Genomic DNA, 15,243 nt, shown 5'->3' with positions numbered 1-15,243 from the left:
GGGCAGGAGGCTGGGGTTGCGGCATAGGGCGAGGGCGCCGCGCCCTCGTTGTCGCTGGCGCCGCGGTGACAGGGAGTGAAGCCGGATGGAGCAGGGCTGACGGAGGGAGGTGGGTGGGACATGGCTTGACGGACGGGTTTGACAGCCAATGGTACGGCGAGCGCCGCCTGACGGGCGGAGATTGGCGGGTGCGGGCGCGCGCGGACGTCGCGGGGGGCGCGCAGCGGCGAGCTATTGGCTGTGGCGGGCTTGGGGCGGGCGGCTGGACGGATGTGAGGGAACGGGCGCCGCGGCCGGGGTGACCCCCAAGGTCGAGGAGGCGTCACGAAGGAGCCGCCCGGCGCTGTCCTCTGCCGGGTCGGAAGGGTGGCGCGCCCTTGATGGAGCGGTTGCGGACTGCGGGCCGCAGGCCGTGCTCCACCCGCGCCTACCGGGGCTGCGCGCCTGGGGAGACGCCCTTGCGCGGACCTCCCAAAGCACCCCGTGCGCAGTGCTCCTCCGGACCCAGCACTCCGCCTATCCGTCCTCCCTGCGCTCCCAGAGGGACGCCTTTGAGAGGACCGCCCCCAGCACCCTGTGCATCCAGTACCCCTCTGGACTGGGTACCCCGCCTTACCCGTCCTCCCTGCACTCCTGCGGGGACGCCCTTGACTGGACCGCCCCCAGCACCCAGTGGGTTCAGTACTCCAGAGTCAGCAGCCCGCATGCCCATCCTCCCTGCACTCCTTGGGGGACGCTCTTGAGCGGACCCCCCGCAGGACCTCTCTAGACCGAATAGCCCATCTCCCCATCCTTCTCCCTGCACTCCTGGGGCGACGCCCCTGAGCGTTGTTAAATCTCCCCAGCACCCTGTACTCTGTGCGCCTCCGGACTCCGCACCCGGCCTTACCCATCTTTCTTGAGCTCCTGGGGAGACACCCTTGAGTGGACCGCCCTGCGGTCCCCGTGTACTCCCTACTCCTTTCGGACTCGGCACCCCGCTTTGCCCATCCTCCTCCCCGTGCTGGGGGGCACGGCCTTGGCAGACCACCCTGCAGCACCCCACCCTGCTGGTCGCTCTTCGGAGGCCCGGTGGCCCAGTGCAGGCGAAGCGCCTTCTTGGGGTGGTATCCTAGTCATGCACCTCTTTGCTCCGTGGAGCTGCCGGTGCGAGGTGTGAGCTGTGTGTGAGACTCAGAAGAAAACTGAGTTTGCAGAACGGAAGAGATATGACTCCTGGGCCCAAGGGGTGACCTCTGAGTGGCGTTCCCCTGTGCCTTGTTCTGTGGTCCTGGACTGTGGAGCCGGGCTTCCAGGCCCGCTACTCTGAGCGGCCTCAGGACATGTGTCCTGGAATGGATCCTGGTTTGCACAGTGGCAGGAGCTGTCACAGTCAAACCTCATTTTTTTCGCGCAGGCACGTTTCATACGAAAACACGCAGTACTCCTCTAGCTTTGCAGAATGGACGAGGACTGGATCTGGGAAAGCTGGAGCAAGATCGGAGTTTCTTGATGATTGAGAGCACATTCCAGATTTCAGGGTTTTTTTTTTCCTTTGCAGCGCTTTTGAGATACAGTTCGTGTGCCGTATCATTCACTCACTTAAAATACACAATTAAATGATTTGTCTTGTGTTCGGTTACGCAGCCATACCACAGTTTAGTTGCTTTCAAAAACTAATGTCAGAACCATGAATTTCTGTGGGTTTCATTTAAATTTTCAGAGTTTATTAAATACCAAACATTGTATTTATTGTATGTCTGTCACACCTACACGTACATATAAGATCTGCTTCTAACTGATTGCACTCCCCACTGCCCCATTTGAAGAAAAAATACTGTGCTCTCTACCTTTTGAACTTTTAGATAGTTTTTTTTAAATTTGGGGATAACTGCCATTATTGAGACTTATTTTGATAACTCTGCGTATAAATATGTCATATGTAGTTACAGCAAATTGTACGGAGAGATGCCGGTGTCCCTTTGCCTAGTTTCCTCAATTGCTAACATTTTGCAGAAACTAGAGTATGTTATCACAACCAGGTACTGGCATTGAGAATAGCCAAGATGCAGAACATTTCCCTCCATGCAAGGAGCCCTCCTCTTGCCTTCATAGCCACCTTCTTTCCTCCTGCCTCCATCTCCTTAGCTCCTGGCAGCCACTAATCTCTCCATTTCTATGAGTTTGGCAAATGAAGCATGTTATATAAAGAGAATCATAAGGCATGTAACCTTTTGGGATTGGCGTTTTGCACTCCTCAGTTCTCTGACAATGAATGCAGCCTGCTGCCTTCATTTAGCTCCTTTTTATGCCTCCAGGTCTTGGATGCAACCCCATTAAAGGACATCTGAGTTGTTTCCATTCTTCAGCTGTTATGAATAAGGCTCCTAGAAGCATTCATATGCAGGTTTTTATGTGAACGTAAGTTTTTGTCTTTCTGGGATAGATGCCTAGGAGTGCAGTTACGACGTCATGTGGTGGTTGCGTGTCCAGTACTTTAAGAAATAGCCAGACTTTTCCATAGCGGCTGTGCCATTTTACCTTCCCACTAGTAACGTATTTGACTAGTAACTTTCTCCACATTCTCCCCAGCACTCGTGGTGTCGTTGTTTTGTTTAGTTTTGTTTTTGCCATTCTAGTAGCTATGTAGTGGTGTGTCCTTGTGGTTCCAGTTTGCATTTCCCTGACGGCTGCTGACACTGAACACATTTTCATGTGCTTATCTGCCATCTGTGGTTTTGAGTGTATTTCTCTGAATACCCTTTTCCATGGTTGTCTGGATATTACGTTATACGAATGTGATTTCTCATAGTCCATAGGTGTCACCTTTATATCAGTTTGAGGGAAGTGTAGAACCCGTACCTCCATTTACATCTCTTTACTCTCCCTCATTTAAAATGCCCTTATGTATTACCTCTGTGCACGTTTACAACCACATCAGACAGTTGCAATTTTTGTTTGATCTGTCACCCATAATGAGAAGAGTCAAGAGACGGAAATTCTATTTACCCGTGTGTTCTTTTCACGATGTTGAGGGATTCCTTGTTTCGTCACTTCATTTCTGGTCGGAGAATTTCACTTAGTCGTTTGTTCCAAGGCAGGTCTGCTGGTGGCATAGTCTCTTCGTTTTCCTTCCTCCTTTTATTCCTCAGGAGTGTTTCGTTGGAGGTAGGATTCTGGGTTCACAGTGATTGTCCTGCCCTTAAGCAGTGTCGTGCCACTTTCTCTTGGCCTCCTCAGTTACTGGTGAGAGAGCTGCTCTTCAAGTTGTAGTTTTCAGTTTCGATTTTGATATGTCTTGCAGTGGATTTCTTTGTTTATTCTTTTGAGGTTCACTAAGCTCAAATCTGTAGGGTTTTGTCATTATTATTTTGAACACTTTTTCAGCCCCTCCATCTTTCTTCTCTTGAGATTCTGTTGACATTTCCATGCCATCAGTAGTAGACGGCATTCACGTTCATCATGAAGTCCGTGTTATGGTCCCACATGTCCCTGAGGCCCTGTTCATTTTTCTTTAAGTGTCTATTCCCTGTTGTTCAACTTGAGTAAATTTTTGGTTGTCTTTGTTCACTGAGTTTTTTCTATCCTTTAAAATCTGTAGCTTACCCCATCATTTTAAAAAATTTTGATGGTTGTATTTTTTCAGCTCTAAATTTCCATTTGGGGCGCCTGGGTGGCTCAGTGGGTTAAGCCGCTGCCTTTGGCTCGGGTCATGATCTCGGGGTGCTGGGATCGAGTCCCACATCGGGCTCTCTGCTCAGCAGGGAGCCTGCTTCCCTCTCTCTCTCTCCGCCTGCCTCTCTGTCTACTTGTGATTTCTCTCTGTCAAATAAATAAATAAAATCTTTAAAAAATAAATAAATAAATAAATAAATTTCCATTTGGTTCCTCTTCGTATCCTTCATTTCTTTGTTGGGGCTTTTAATTTTTGTTTTGTTTTAGTTTTGTTTGTAAGCATGTTCATAGTTACTCAAAGAAGCGTTTTGAAGCTGGCTCTCTTAAACTTTTTGGTAAATAATTCTAACATTTCTATTTTCTTGGTGTCTATAGATTGTCTTTTTGGGGGTTTTGGTTGAGATCATCCTGGTTCTTGATGTGGCGAGGTGATCTTTGGTTATGTCTTGGACGTTTGGCGTGTGACATTTTGAGACTTGAATCTTAAATGTCTGAACACAGAGAACGGGTTTCTGCTGACACTGCTGCAGGTCCGTGGGTGCTGCCTGGTTGCTACTGGGCAGGGGTGGAATGGAATGTAGGCTCCCCACCCAGTCTCCCTGGTATCTGTGGGGAGGGATTCCTTGTTATTGCTGTGTGGGTGTAAGTTCCCCATTAAGCCTTTGTGATTTAACCCTGCCTGGGAAGGGCAGGGTGCTGCCCTGTTACTGCTGGGCACAGGTGGAATGCAGGCTTCTTTCTGGCCTCCGCTGCCCTCATGGGGGTCACCTGGTGGAGATGGAAGTCCTGGATCTTCTCTGACACCACCCGCTGGGATCGAAGTGGGCACAGTGTTTTCTGTAGGGCTGGCTGCAGGCTGCAGTAGAGCAATAATTGTCTACAAGTGTTCTCTCCTGCTCTGCAGTGCTTTCGTAGTCCTTTGGCCACAGGGAGCAGGCTTCATTCGCAGCTTTTTCCAAGTCATTTGGCATTTCTGGGTTGCCAGCTTCCTCAGCACCCAGTCTGGGATGTATGAAGCAGAAAGAAAATTGAGGACTTGATGCTATGTCTTTTTGGGGCCCCAGATCCCTTCCCAGGCGGCCTCCTCCTTTCCACCTTGCAGAGTCTTATGTTTTGTTTGGTTTAAATATAACATTTTATTTCTCTTTAGCTGCATTTAGTGGGAAACTGAAGTTCTATATGTGTCCTCCTTTGTTTTTGTTTTTTTTTTTAAGATTTTTATTTATTTATTTGATAGAGATCACAAATAGATGGAGAGAGAGAGAGAGGCAGGCAGAGAGAGAGAGAGAGAGAGAGAGAGAGAGAGCAGGCTCCCCTCTGAGCAGAGAGCCTGATGTGGGACTCGATCCCAGGACCCTGAGATCATGACCGGAGCCGAAGGCAGCGGCTTAACCCACTGAGCCACCCAGGTGCCCCTGTTTTTGTTTTTAAGATTTTATTTACTTCAGCAGGGAGGGGCAGAGGGAGGGGAGGAGAGAAACCCAAGCAGACGCCATGCTGAGTGCAGAGCCTGATGTGGGGCTTGATCTCATGACCCTGAGATCAGGACCTGCGTGAAAACCAAGAGTTGGATGCTTAACTGACTATGCCACCCAGGCACCCACTGTATGTGTCTTTAAATTTTTAATAAATAGTGACAAATGGCTTTGTTTTCCACTAATACCTAATATTTTATCATATAATTTATTTATTAATACTTAATAATTTGCCACCACCCTTGAAGAATGCCCGTCCAGCTATACCCCAGATTACCGCATAGCGGCGGTCTGAGTGAGGACAGGTCAGCTTCCAGACCCACGCACTGAAGCTTGTGGGGAGCTCCGACTTGGGCAGTGGGAGCCCCTCTCAGTGATCGGTCAGTGACCCGCTCCACGTTAATTTGTGGTTAGGTTTACCTTGGGAACTTAAGCTTTTTAAGAGTTTTCACTAGTTGGTCTTTTTTTTTCTGCTGGTGAGCAGTAATTCTGTAGTCCTAGAATGCTCTCAGAGTGTGACTGTGCTCTCACGTTCAGACCATATTGCAAAAAGCAGTGGGCAGGACTAGGAGTGATGGCTGCTTTGATTTTCTGGCAAAGGAGCCTGAACGCAGAGCCAGTGGTGTGTTTGATGCTTGCACAGCAAGCTGGAGTCCCTTTGCCTGTATGCTCTGCAGGCTTGACCGTCATTGCCACCTAGCAATGGCGCAATGCCTCTGCAGTTCGAAAGTGATTGTCACTACCTCCCTGTCCTTCCGTGCGTGCTTGGTGAGGCGTCACAAGTGAAACACATGGAATTCTTGGAGATTTTCCGCCAGGCCGGGCCGAGTTTCTATCTGTGCCCCCTGTGTGCACATCCGTGCGTCACTGCCCGAGTGCGGGAAGCGTCGTCCGGAAAGGAACAGCTGCGGGCATGGGGCAGACACGGTCTTCTTGACTCATCGCGAACATCTCAATGAGTTTGAAGCCATAAAAGAAAAAGAAAAAGAAAAAATGTCTTCAAGATCAGTTGTTGTGCTTTTTAAGTGGTGGTCGGGCAAGATGCATGGGTAACAGTCCCTTAACGGTGCAGGCTCTTTTCCTCAGACCCATTTCCCGAGGAGCCGCCTTGCTGTCTTGGCTGGACCTTGTCTCTGCCCCGCCTCTGCCCTGCCAGTGTGGCTTTGTGACTTTGATAGAGTTAAGATCAGTTTATCTCTGCATTCTGTGCATGGGGAGGTGGCCTTGGGGAACGCATTGTGTCCGCCAGGGGAAGGTCCAGGCATGATAAAGGCCTGCTCTGGGTCAGCATGCGGTTGCATAAGGGCTGTATAGGGAATCCTTAGTCAGATATTTTCCCTTCGTTTTTGCTTAAGTGTTCTTTTTCCCGAAGGCACAGGTCTCTACCTGCATCTGGACGTTACTGAGTCACAAATGCTGTCATTTTGTGGTCTTTACTCAGACCCGTAGATCCACTCACGTTTCTCCTTAGACGTGGTGTTTTTTCCTTACGCAGCACATACAGTTCACCCACTGACGTTTCACAGTTGGGCGTTTCCCAGTACATTGGGAGGTCGTGCTGACAGTGGCCTGACCTAGCTGTAGAGCGCCTCCCTCCCCCTCCAAAGAAGACCCACACCCATTAGCGGGCAGGTGTCCCCTCTGCCTTCACGCCGTGTAGCCACCAGCAGGCTCTCTGTCCATCCTGAACGCTTCACGTGAGTGAACTCATATAACCTGTTGTTTCTCGTGGCCGACTTTCTTCACAGAAGGCTCTCGAGGCTCATCTGTGTCACAGCATCGTCTTCCACCCCACCCCTTCTTACTGCCAGCAGCTGTTGCGTTGCTGGCCTTACCCCCTTCCATCAGTCGGTGGGCATTTGGGTTGGTACCGTGTTCTGGCAGCTATGAATGATGCCGCTGTGAACATCCACACAGACGGGTTTGTATACACACGTTTATTTCTCTTGCTTGGTACCTGGGAGCGAAGTGCTGAGTCACGCGGTAGCCCTGTGTGTGACTTCCTGAAGACCTGCCACACTGCATTCCAGGCAGCTGTGCCAGCTGTGTTCCCACCAGCCGTGGGCAAGGACGCCCGTTCCTCTGCGTCCTCCACGACGCCTGTTTTCTCTTGGATCGTGTCTCGTCTAGTGGGTGTCAAGTGGTATCTTAGAGTTTTAATTTGAAGTTCCCGAATGAATAATGATTTTAACCATCTTTTAATGTGTGTGTTGGCTGTTTGTGGATCTTCTTTGGAGAGACATTTACTCCTGTCCTGTGCTGGTCGTTTGATGTGGTTACTTTCTTCTTTACTGTTGAATGGTAAGAGATTATACATGTATTCCATGTATAATCATGTGACTTGTAAATGTTTCTTCCTATTTCATGTTTGTATTTTCTGTTTCTCGATGGTGTCTGTGATGACGTACAAAGATTTTGATATCACTGCGCTCCAATTTATCTGTTATTTGTTCGCTTATATTTTTGGTTTCCTAACTAGGAACCCATTACCTGACTTAGGGCCACAAAGGCTTACTCCACTGTAACTTGGAAGTTATGAGATTCCAAGAGTCTTACAGTTCCTCAGCTCTTACATTCAGGTCTTTGATCCATTTTGAATTAATTTTCTATATGGTGTGAGATAGGGTCTAATTTTATGCTCTTTTTTTGTGGAACTCTGGTTGTCCCATCACCATCTGTTGAAAGGACTACTTTTTGGCATCTTTGTCAAATAAAAATCTTCATCCAAACCAAAGTCAGAACATTTGGACTTTTGAAAACTCACAGTTTTCATGAAAGTGTATGAACAATTGAGTGTCCCTACCAAATGATGCTCTATTCTTACAGGGACTTCGGGGGACTCCAGAATTAGAAAGACAGAATCTGGTTCTTCCAAAATCTGGAATGTAAACCCAGTGTCTGCTCAGGTCCATCTAATCGTGGGCGTCCTTGGGTGGAGCCATCCACTGGGGAGCAGTCTTTCTGATGAGTCATGTTAAGGGGCTTTGACGGTGGCCCTGTATCCCTGTGACTGGGCAGCCCTGAGCCGCGTGTTGGATTCAGTGACTGCAGACAGCAGCGAGATATCACGGGCTGTTTGCAGCATCGTGTGGAAAGGACTGCCTTTGGCAGAACCGAAGGAATGAGTGGTTTTGTGGTTGTCAGTGTGGTACTTGTGTCACTGGGCATCACAGCGCCTCAGTAATGACAGTTAGTGGAGGTGAGACTCGTGCATTCTGGGGGCGAGCCCAAAGCAGAGACCATGGCGTGGCTCAGGAGGCCCGGATGACAGTGATGCTGGAGGGGAGACACAAATGTTTCCCTTGGGACCTCCATCCCGAAGAGCGGCAGTGGTGGTTTCCGCCGTCCCTGTGTTGGCAGGTGCTCGGTGGACAGCCGCATGCTGAGGGCTGGGGAGAGCGGCTGGGACAGATGGCCGTGACTCCTGAGGGGAGAAGGTCACAGGCCACGGTCACATTCGAGACCCGTGGACGGCCCTTCTTCACCCTGCGCTGGGTGAGATTGCGTTGGTGGCTAGGTTGGCTCCGGAGCACCCACCCCGCTGTTGCTTCCGCGGCCGGTCTTCGAGCAGCAGAGTGGGCCAGCGCCCTCTGCGTCTGAGGCCTTGTGCGGACTCTGAGTGGATTCGGACCAAGAGGGAGAGACCTGTAAACAGTCCCTGGGTGGGGGGGGTGAGTTTGCACAGCAGTTATTTCAGGGGAGTCCTCTGCAAATTCCGGGCTTGGATCTCCTTTAGGAGGTGTGGACTTGGGTGTGGTTGCTTCCGTGCCGCCCGCTTGGAGGCACAGGCATGAGGGAGGCGTGAGGGAGGCGTTAGGCCTGCACGCCTGGCCACCTGTGGGGGTGGGGAGCTATGGCGTGGGCCTCACTCCCCTTCCCGGCCCCGGGCAGCCAGGATTCTGGCAGGGCAGTGGGGAGCGGCACCATGTCCTCAATGCCTCCGACAGGGGCCCTGCCCGTAGGCTTGCCTGGGGTCTCGGGTGTGGCTGGAACTGGTTCACAATGCTCTGGAACAGCCTGAACTCTGCACAGTCTGGTGGCTGCAGCTGCTCGTTCTGTGGCACAGCTGTGCTTGATGGAGGTACGTGTGCAATTCAGTGAGATTGTGACCAAGGTCCACTCAGAAGCAATAAGTACCCGTCCACCCTCCCTGCCACAGCCCTTTCCCTCTCACCCTGGCCTCTCCCCTCCTCTCCAGCTGCTTCAGGGCCAGGAGGAACAGGAAGGTGGGAGTTGCATCCTGGCCCTGCTGTTGACGGCCCTGTGACCCTACGGACTTTTTTTCAAGAAAGAAAGTAAAACTCAGAAGGGCAGTCTGTAAACAGAAGAGCTCATGCCTGCCTTCTGGGGGTTTGCGGGGTCGGCGAGGAGTCCTGACGCGTCACAGGGCAGGTAAACGCTTCTGTCCGGTCGCTGTGTGGACATCCCCTCGGAACCTGTTTAGAGCGCAGCCCCTGGTCCGAGCTCAGTGCTTAGGAAGTGTGGCTGCGCCGCAGGGCTGTGTTGGCCGCTGTGTCGGCCGCTCCATGCGGTGCTGTCCAGCCCGGCCCACGACGCTCCCTGTCTCTGGCCCACGACGCTTGCTCTTTTCTGCTTCTCCACACTTTACTGCCGCTGTCTTTCCCCTGACGGACCCTCTGGCTTAGAATGCCTCTTCTCCTTCACAGCTAAATGCTCCCTCCAGGCCTGAAAACCGCAGTTTTCCCGAAGCCACCCTGGGCTGTTCTTTCCTCCCATCTGGAAGAGACGGGCCTTTCCAGGAGTTTTGTTGGCATTTTTGGTGCTTCTCAAGTATTCTGTGTTCTCTCTGCAATTTTTTTAAATTCCTTCTCTCTTCTACCTGATGATAATTATTTGAGGGTGACCAAAATATTTTCCAGTTTCTCTGTATGTTCAGAACAGCACAGGTCCTGTAACACCTCAGTCGTTTCAGGATAGATTAGAGATATTTTTCTTTTCTTTTTTTTTTTTAAGATTTTATTTATTTATTTGACAGAGACAGATCACAAGTAGGCAGAGAGGCAGGCAGAGAGAGAGGGAGAGGGAAGCAGGCTCCCTGCTGAGCAGAGAGCCCGATGCGATGCGGGGCTGGATCCCAGGACCCTTAGATCATGACCTGAGCCGAAGGCAGCAGCTTAACCCACTGAGCCACCCAGGTGCCCCTAGAGATATCTTTCTGATTTTATGGTTAAACCTAATCTGATCCTCATGAGATGATCCTGGCTGTCTTTTCTGGGATTGTGCTACACACGCGTAAACTTGAAGAGCATCCCATCGGTGTTGTGGGCCTCACAGCCGTCCAGCACGTCCACAGCTGGATCTTCCCTGCCGTGCCGTGTGCTCGGGCCCGTTCAGAGGAGGTGGGTGTGGGTGGGCACTCGCTCGGCTGGGTCCTCTGCACCCGGACCCCGGCGCTGACGCGGAGCTCACGGCCAGCCACAGCCTGCATCGGTTTTCCCTGCCTGATATATCGCCCTTTCTAACTTTTCTTCTTTTTTTTTTTGTGCAGACAGTTGTGAGAGACTTCAGGACAAGGATGTTTCACTTAAGGACTTGTGCTGCTAAGTTGAGGCCGTTGACGGCCTCACAGACTGTGAAGACATTTTCACAGAACAGACCGGCAGCAGCTAGGACGTTGGGGCAGATTCGGTGTTTTACCGCCCCCGTTGCTGCTGAGCCATTCCTCAGTGGGACTAGCTCCAACTATGTGGAAGAAATGTACTATGCTTGGTTGGAAAACCCCAAAAGCGTACACAAGGTAAGGCTCCCGGGAGTGGATGTCTTCATGTGTTTGGAGTCTTGGCCTGACGTTGGCCAGCCATCCAGGTAAGTGCCTGTGTCCTGAGGAGCCTTCTGGAAGGTAGGCAGGCTAGCCGGCAGGCGGCACAAAATCCCACCCAGCGGAGTCGTCTGCATTGGCAGCTCGGCAGTCAGCCCGGCCCCCAGCGACCGCCTCTCTGGAGCAGCGCTCCCCTCTCACTTGGCGCACCGCACGATGGAGACCCGCTCCCTGGAGACCTGCTACCTGGAACAGAAGGCTTGTTCGACTTGCAAGCATCTTGAAGAGGCTCACGCACCGTTTCCAGGCCTCCCCGAGGATGCCTTGGGTACAGACTCCAAAGACACGAGGCAGACAGCAGCTACGACCCTGCAGGATACTCTTCTATCCCATCTTCCTGAGAAATCTTAAAACCATCGTGGGCGAATGATGTGTAAATGGCATTTTCGATCAGTATGCTTCTGTATTTGAAAGTAAATTCCGTGCATGCTTCTTTCTCATTCCCCTCTGTCGCCTGTAAGGCACGTCCGTCAGAGCCCCCGTGTGCACACGTTTGCTTGCTACAGGGCATGCCTGGTGGCCGAGTTTCTTCCTAGCATTCTGGCCGGTGATGTTGGCGGGTTTTCAGGCCAGGCAGCTGGCCTGGTTACAGGAACTGGAGGGTGGGTCCTCCAGTTTCCGTCTGTGCCCCGTTTGCAGGCCGTGGGAGGTTTGGAGGAGGTGCCGAGGGTCTGCGCAGGAGTGCCCGACAGAGGCTGGTCAGCGGCAACTGTTGCCTTGGCCTCTTCCTTCCTCATGAACCTCGGAGTCTTGTTGTCAAAAGGCAGCTGCTTCCGCTGGGCCCCTGAGAGTGTTTTTACCCTGAAATGTTCGTGACATTTAAGGTTGCGGCGTCCAGACTTCATTCCTGCTCCCGGGGAGCAGGGCACGGGGACGGCTCCACTGACGGGCCGGGGAGGAGTGCGGGCTGCGGACTGGGTCCTTGGGCTTTGCCGTCAGAGTGAGCACTCAGACGCTGCAGAGCAAGTGTGCCGGCTCTCAGGAAGGGACTTGCCAGCCAGATACGAGAATCCGCATGGGTCAGCATCCTTAGGCCAGATTTTATGTGCTCATGTCTGTGGCAGGGATTCTCCAGGGGACAACCCGTCTTCTAGAAAGAGACGGGGGCAAGGCGGCTTAGTCAGGGGGCGTGCCTCTCCACTGTCCCAGCCATGGGGAGTCGATTTTCTCTCCAAACTGGGAAAGGCCTCCTATCTTATGTGTCCGTGTTTCTTCAGAGACACAGTCCGGAGCTTGCATTGGAATGCAGAGGCCTCTGTGATGTGGGGAAGTCCTTAGAAATGTTGACTTCTCTAAGAGTGCTTCGTTTGTACTTGTGTTTTAGAACTCATAGTCTAAGCAGAAATGATACACTAGATTTGAAGATGGAGATGGTTTGGCTTTCGGACCCCCCATGTGTGCATTATGGTACGGTATGGACTCTATGCCCTGAGGTTTGGACCTGTCCTCTCCCTCTCTTTTGGCACAGAACTTATTCATATCTGGCAGAAACAGAACAATTTTAGCATCTCCCCTTGCTGCCCTGCTACACTCAGCTTTCCAATTATTTTAGCTTTTTATGATATTTTCAAACAGTAGAGGGAAGAGAATAAAGTGAGCCTCTACGAGGAGACCCACGTCCAGCCTCAATAGCACTCCACAGTGTGCCAGTTTCTAGAACCTCCTCCCGCCACACTCTTTTTTTGCTTGTTGGTTCACTTGGGTGGGGGCCCAGGGGAGTCTTTGAAGCCAATCCAGACCTGTGTCATTTCTGAACGACTCTCACCAACAGGAATGTGGTCTTTACCACACCTAACAGTTCACAAGATAACTCTCCAGCGTCTACTTCTCAGCCTCAGCCGGCTGTGCCTCTCTTAAAGCATATGTGCTGGTTTGGTTTGGTTTGAAGATTTTTATTTATTTACTTACTAATTTGAGAGAGAGTAAGTGAGAGAAAGCGCGCATGTGAGCAGGGGGAGGGAAAGGGAGAATTGGGCTCCCTGCCAATGCGGGGCTCGATCCCAGGACGCTGAGATCATGACCTGAGCCGAAGGCAGAGGCTTAACCCACTGAGCCCCCCAGGCACCCCATGGAACACTTACATTTTTAAATGTTTCATTGTGAATACTGGTGACGTCTATGAGCGGCTCTGAGCTGGGGCCCTCGTGCCCCTGGTGCATGGACAGGCCGCTGGCCCCGACTCTGCCCCCTCCCCGTCGTCACCTCCAGTCTAAATGCCTTATCCAGCACAGCCCACCGCTGGACCCCATTAGGAACCCTAAACAGGGGCGTTTTGTGTCAGCAGACCTCCCTCATGGGACTCTCAGCTGTGTTGAGGACAAGTCAGATGACAGCATCTTTTTTTTTTTTAAGAGTTTATTCATTAGAGAGAGCGCGCACACACACACAAGCAGGGGGAGCAGCTCCCACTGAGCAGGGAGCCCAATGTGGGGCTCGATCCCAGGACCCCTGGATCATGACCTGAGCCAAAGGCAGATGCCCAACCAGCTGAGCATCCCAGGTGCCAGAGCAGCTTATTTTTGTTTAAGTCTTAGAAACACTTGGAATGAAAGCCATATCGCTCCATCAGTATTTCAGACGTTGGGCACTGCCGGACCCCGTTTGTGTGCAAAGGCATGTCCCCCCACCCCCTAACCACATACACACCAGTGGAGCGTGGTGTCAGCCCTGCGAGGGGAGACCCTGGCTTGCTCCCGGTGCTGGAGCTGGAGGGAGGCCCTCTCTGCCTCTTGCTGTCCCCGGAGCCGCAGAGCATGCTTCCCCTGCCAGGCCTTCTTAGTGGGACAGGGACACAGGGGACAGGTCTGGTCCCGTGTGCTCCCTGCACCCGGACAGTCTCCAGACTCAGTCCCACATCCTGCAGCCTGGACCATTCTGCCTTTTCGTTCCATGCTCGTGAGAGACAACCCCCTCGTTTCATGTAAGAGAGCCAGGTGGGCAGAGCACAAGCACATCATCCCCCATTCACAGTGACACGTGCCTTTTCCCCTGCACCATGCAGTTCTGAAGCCGCCCTGGCTGTGCCCAGAGACCTCTGTGCTGGCCTCAGCGACAAACACTCGCATAGTGCAGGCTCACAGGTACATGGTGGGATTTCAGTAATGTCATCCCTTGGTGGTGTGCTTGGCTTCCCCCATCAGCCGTACCTCAGCCACGGTGACCGGTGTACGTGGAGGCACCCAGTAGGCGGGGTACCTTCCCTAGCGGCCGCAGGATGCTGATAGGGAGCTGGAGTTCACGGCCACGGTGCTGGGAATAGGAGGCAGTTTGCAGCCCAAGGCTGTGCGGTTGGAGCACAGGGGCGAGAGGCTGCAGGGAGACATGCTGGGGCAGGGGCCTTGTGCACACTGGCCTGGCCACCACAGGGCCGCAGGTCTGCCTCTCCTGGAGGGGGCTGTGATGAGCCAAGCCCAGAGCCTTGTGAAGGTCTGCGGGCTCTTGGCTCTGCCGCCCTTGTGGGTTGAGAAGAAGGCCTCTATGCCACGTTGTTGTGACTCCCGGGGTCAGATTCTCTTGGCACCTGCGGGGACTGTGCTATGCGGGGACAGCCCCCCGAGGTCCTCTCTGGCAAGGTGTGAAGGGGCAACCAGCCTTCATCTTGAGCAGAGGCTGGGAGCAGCAGTCACAGTCAGGTCACACAGGGCAGAGCCGAGGCAGCTTTCCTTTGCTCGTGTTGGGGGTCGCTGAGGTTCCGCTCGTGCGCCCACAGGGAGGGAAGGTAGCAGAGGTCGTCTGAAGACGTTCCCTACCCTGTGTGGTGCTGGGCCTTCAACACGACGGTGTCGCTGTGAGTGAGTGGGTACCCAGGTAGAACTTCCAATTTTAACTGCTTGCGTAGAGATGGCTCCGTGGCAACAAGTCAGGCAGGCCCGGACCCCAGGGCACTGCCCGTCCCTGCCTCCTAGACACGGTGCTGGGCCGGTCATAGCCCTGCCAGCAGATGGAGGGGTGAGAGCCACATGGTGGGACATTGGGGCGGGCACACACAGCGTTTTCAGGGAAGGCCGTGACCCAGCAGTTGGCACAACGAGGGCACATCAGGCGGGCATGAGGACCGTCCAGTGCAGCCTTCTCATACGCAGTGGGGACAGGGGACGCAGAGCCACGCACCGTGGCTGGGCCGCTGGGCTCAGTGACCTGAACGCAGTGCAGAGCTTCTAGCACACCTTCTACGTGGGAGGAGCCCATGTGCGGGGGGCTAGGGAGGACAGGAGCTTCACAGTGGCCCCTGGCAGCCTGCGAGCCACCAGTGACCACCCTCCGCTTGAGGAGCTG

General features: G+C 52.8%; 1 protein-coding gene across 5 annotated transcripts in view; it reads left to right on the top strand.

Moving 5' to 3' along the window:
* OGDH (oxoglutarate dehydrogenase) overlaps nucleotides 1-15,243 on the top strand; it is a 53,122-nt gene that overhangs the window by 177 nt on the left and 37,702 nt on the right. For 4 of the 5 annotated variants that reach the window (XM_004739456.3, XM_013059746.2, XM_013059742.2 and 1 more), the window contains exon 2: nucleotides 10,639-10,887. In XM_004739456.3, the coding sequence (XP_004739513.1) occupies nucleotides 10,666-10,887 (222 nt within the window). In that variant the 5' untranslated portion in view covers nucleotides 10,639-10,665. Of the gene's footprint in view, nucleotides 1-9,349; nucleotides 9,522-10,638; nucleotides 10,888-15,243 lie in introns of those variants that run through there. The other variant, XM_045089603.1, reaches the window with a different exon arrangement.

Source organism: Mustela putorius, unplaced genomic scaffold, assembly GCF_011764305.1.
Source record: "Mustela putorius furo isolate JIRA1106 unplaced genomic scaffold, ASM1176430v1.1 tig00003845_pilon_pilon_pilon, whole genome shotgun sequence".
Lineage (NCBI taxonomy): Eukaryota > Metazoa > Chordata > Mammalia > Carnivora > Mustelidae > Mustela > Mustela putorius.
The sequence above is the reverse complement of the archived record's forward strand: the minus strand, read 5'-3'. Positions and strand labels throughout refer to the sequence as shown.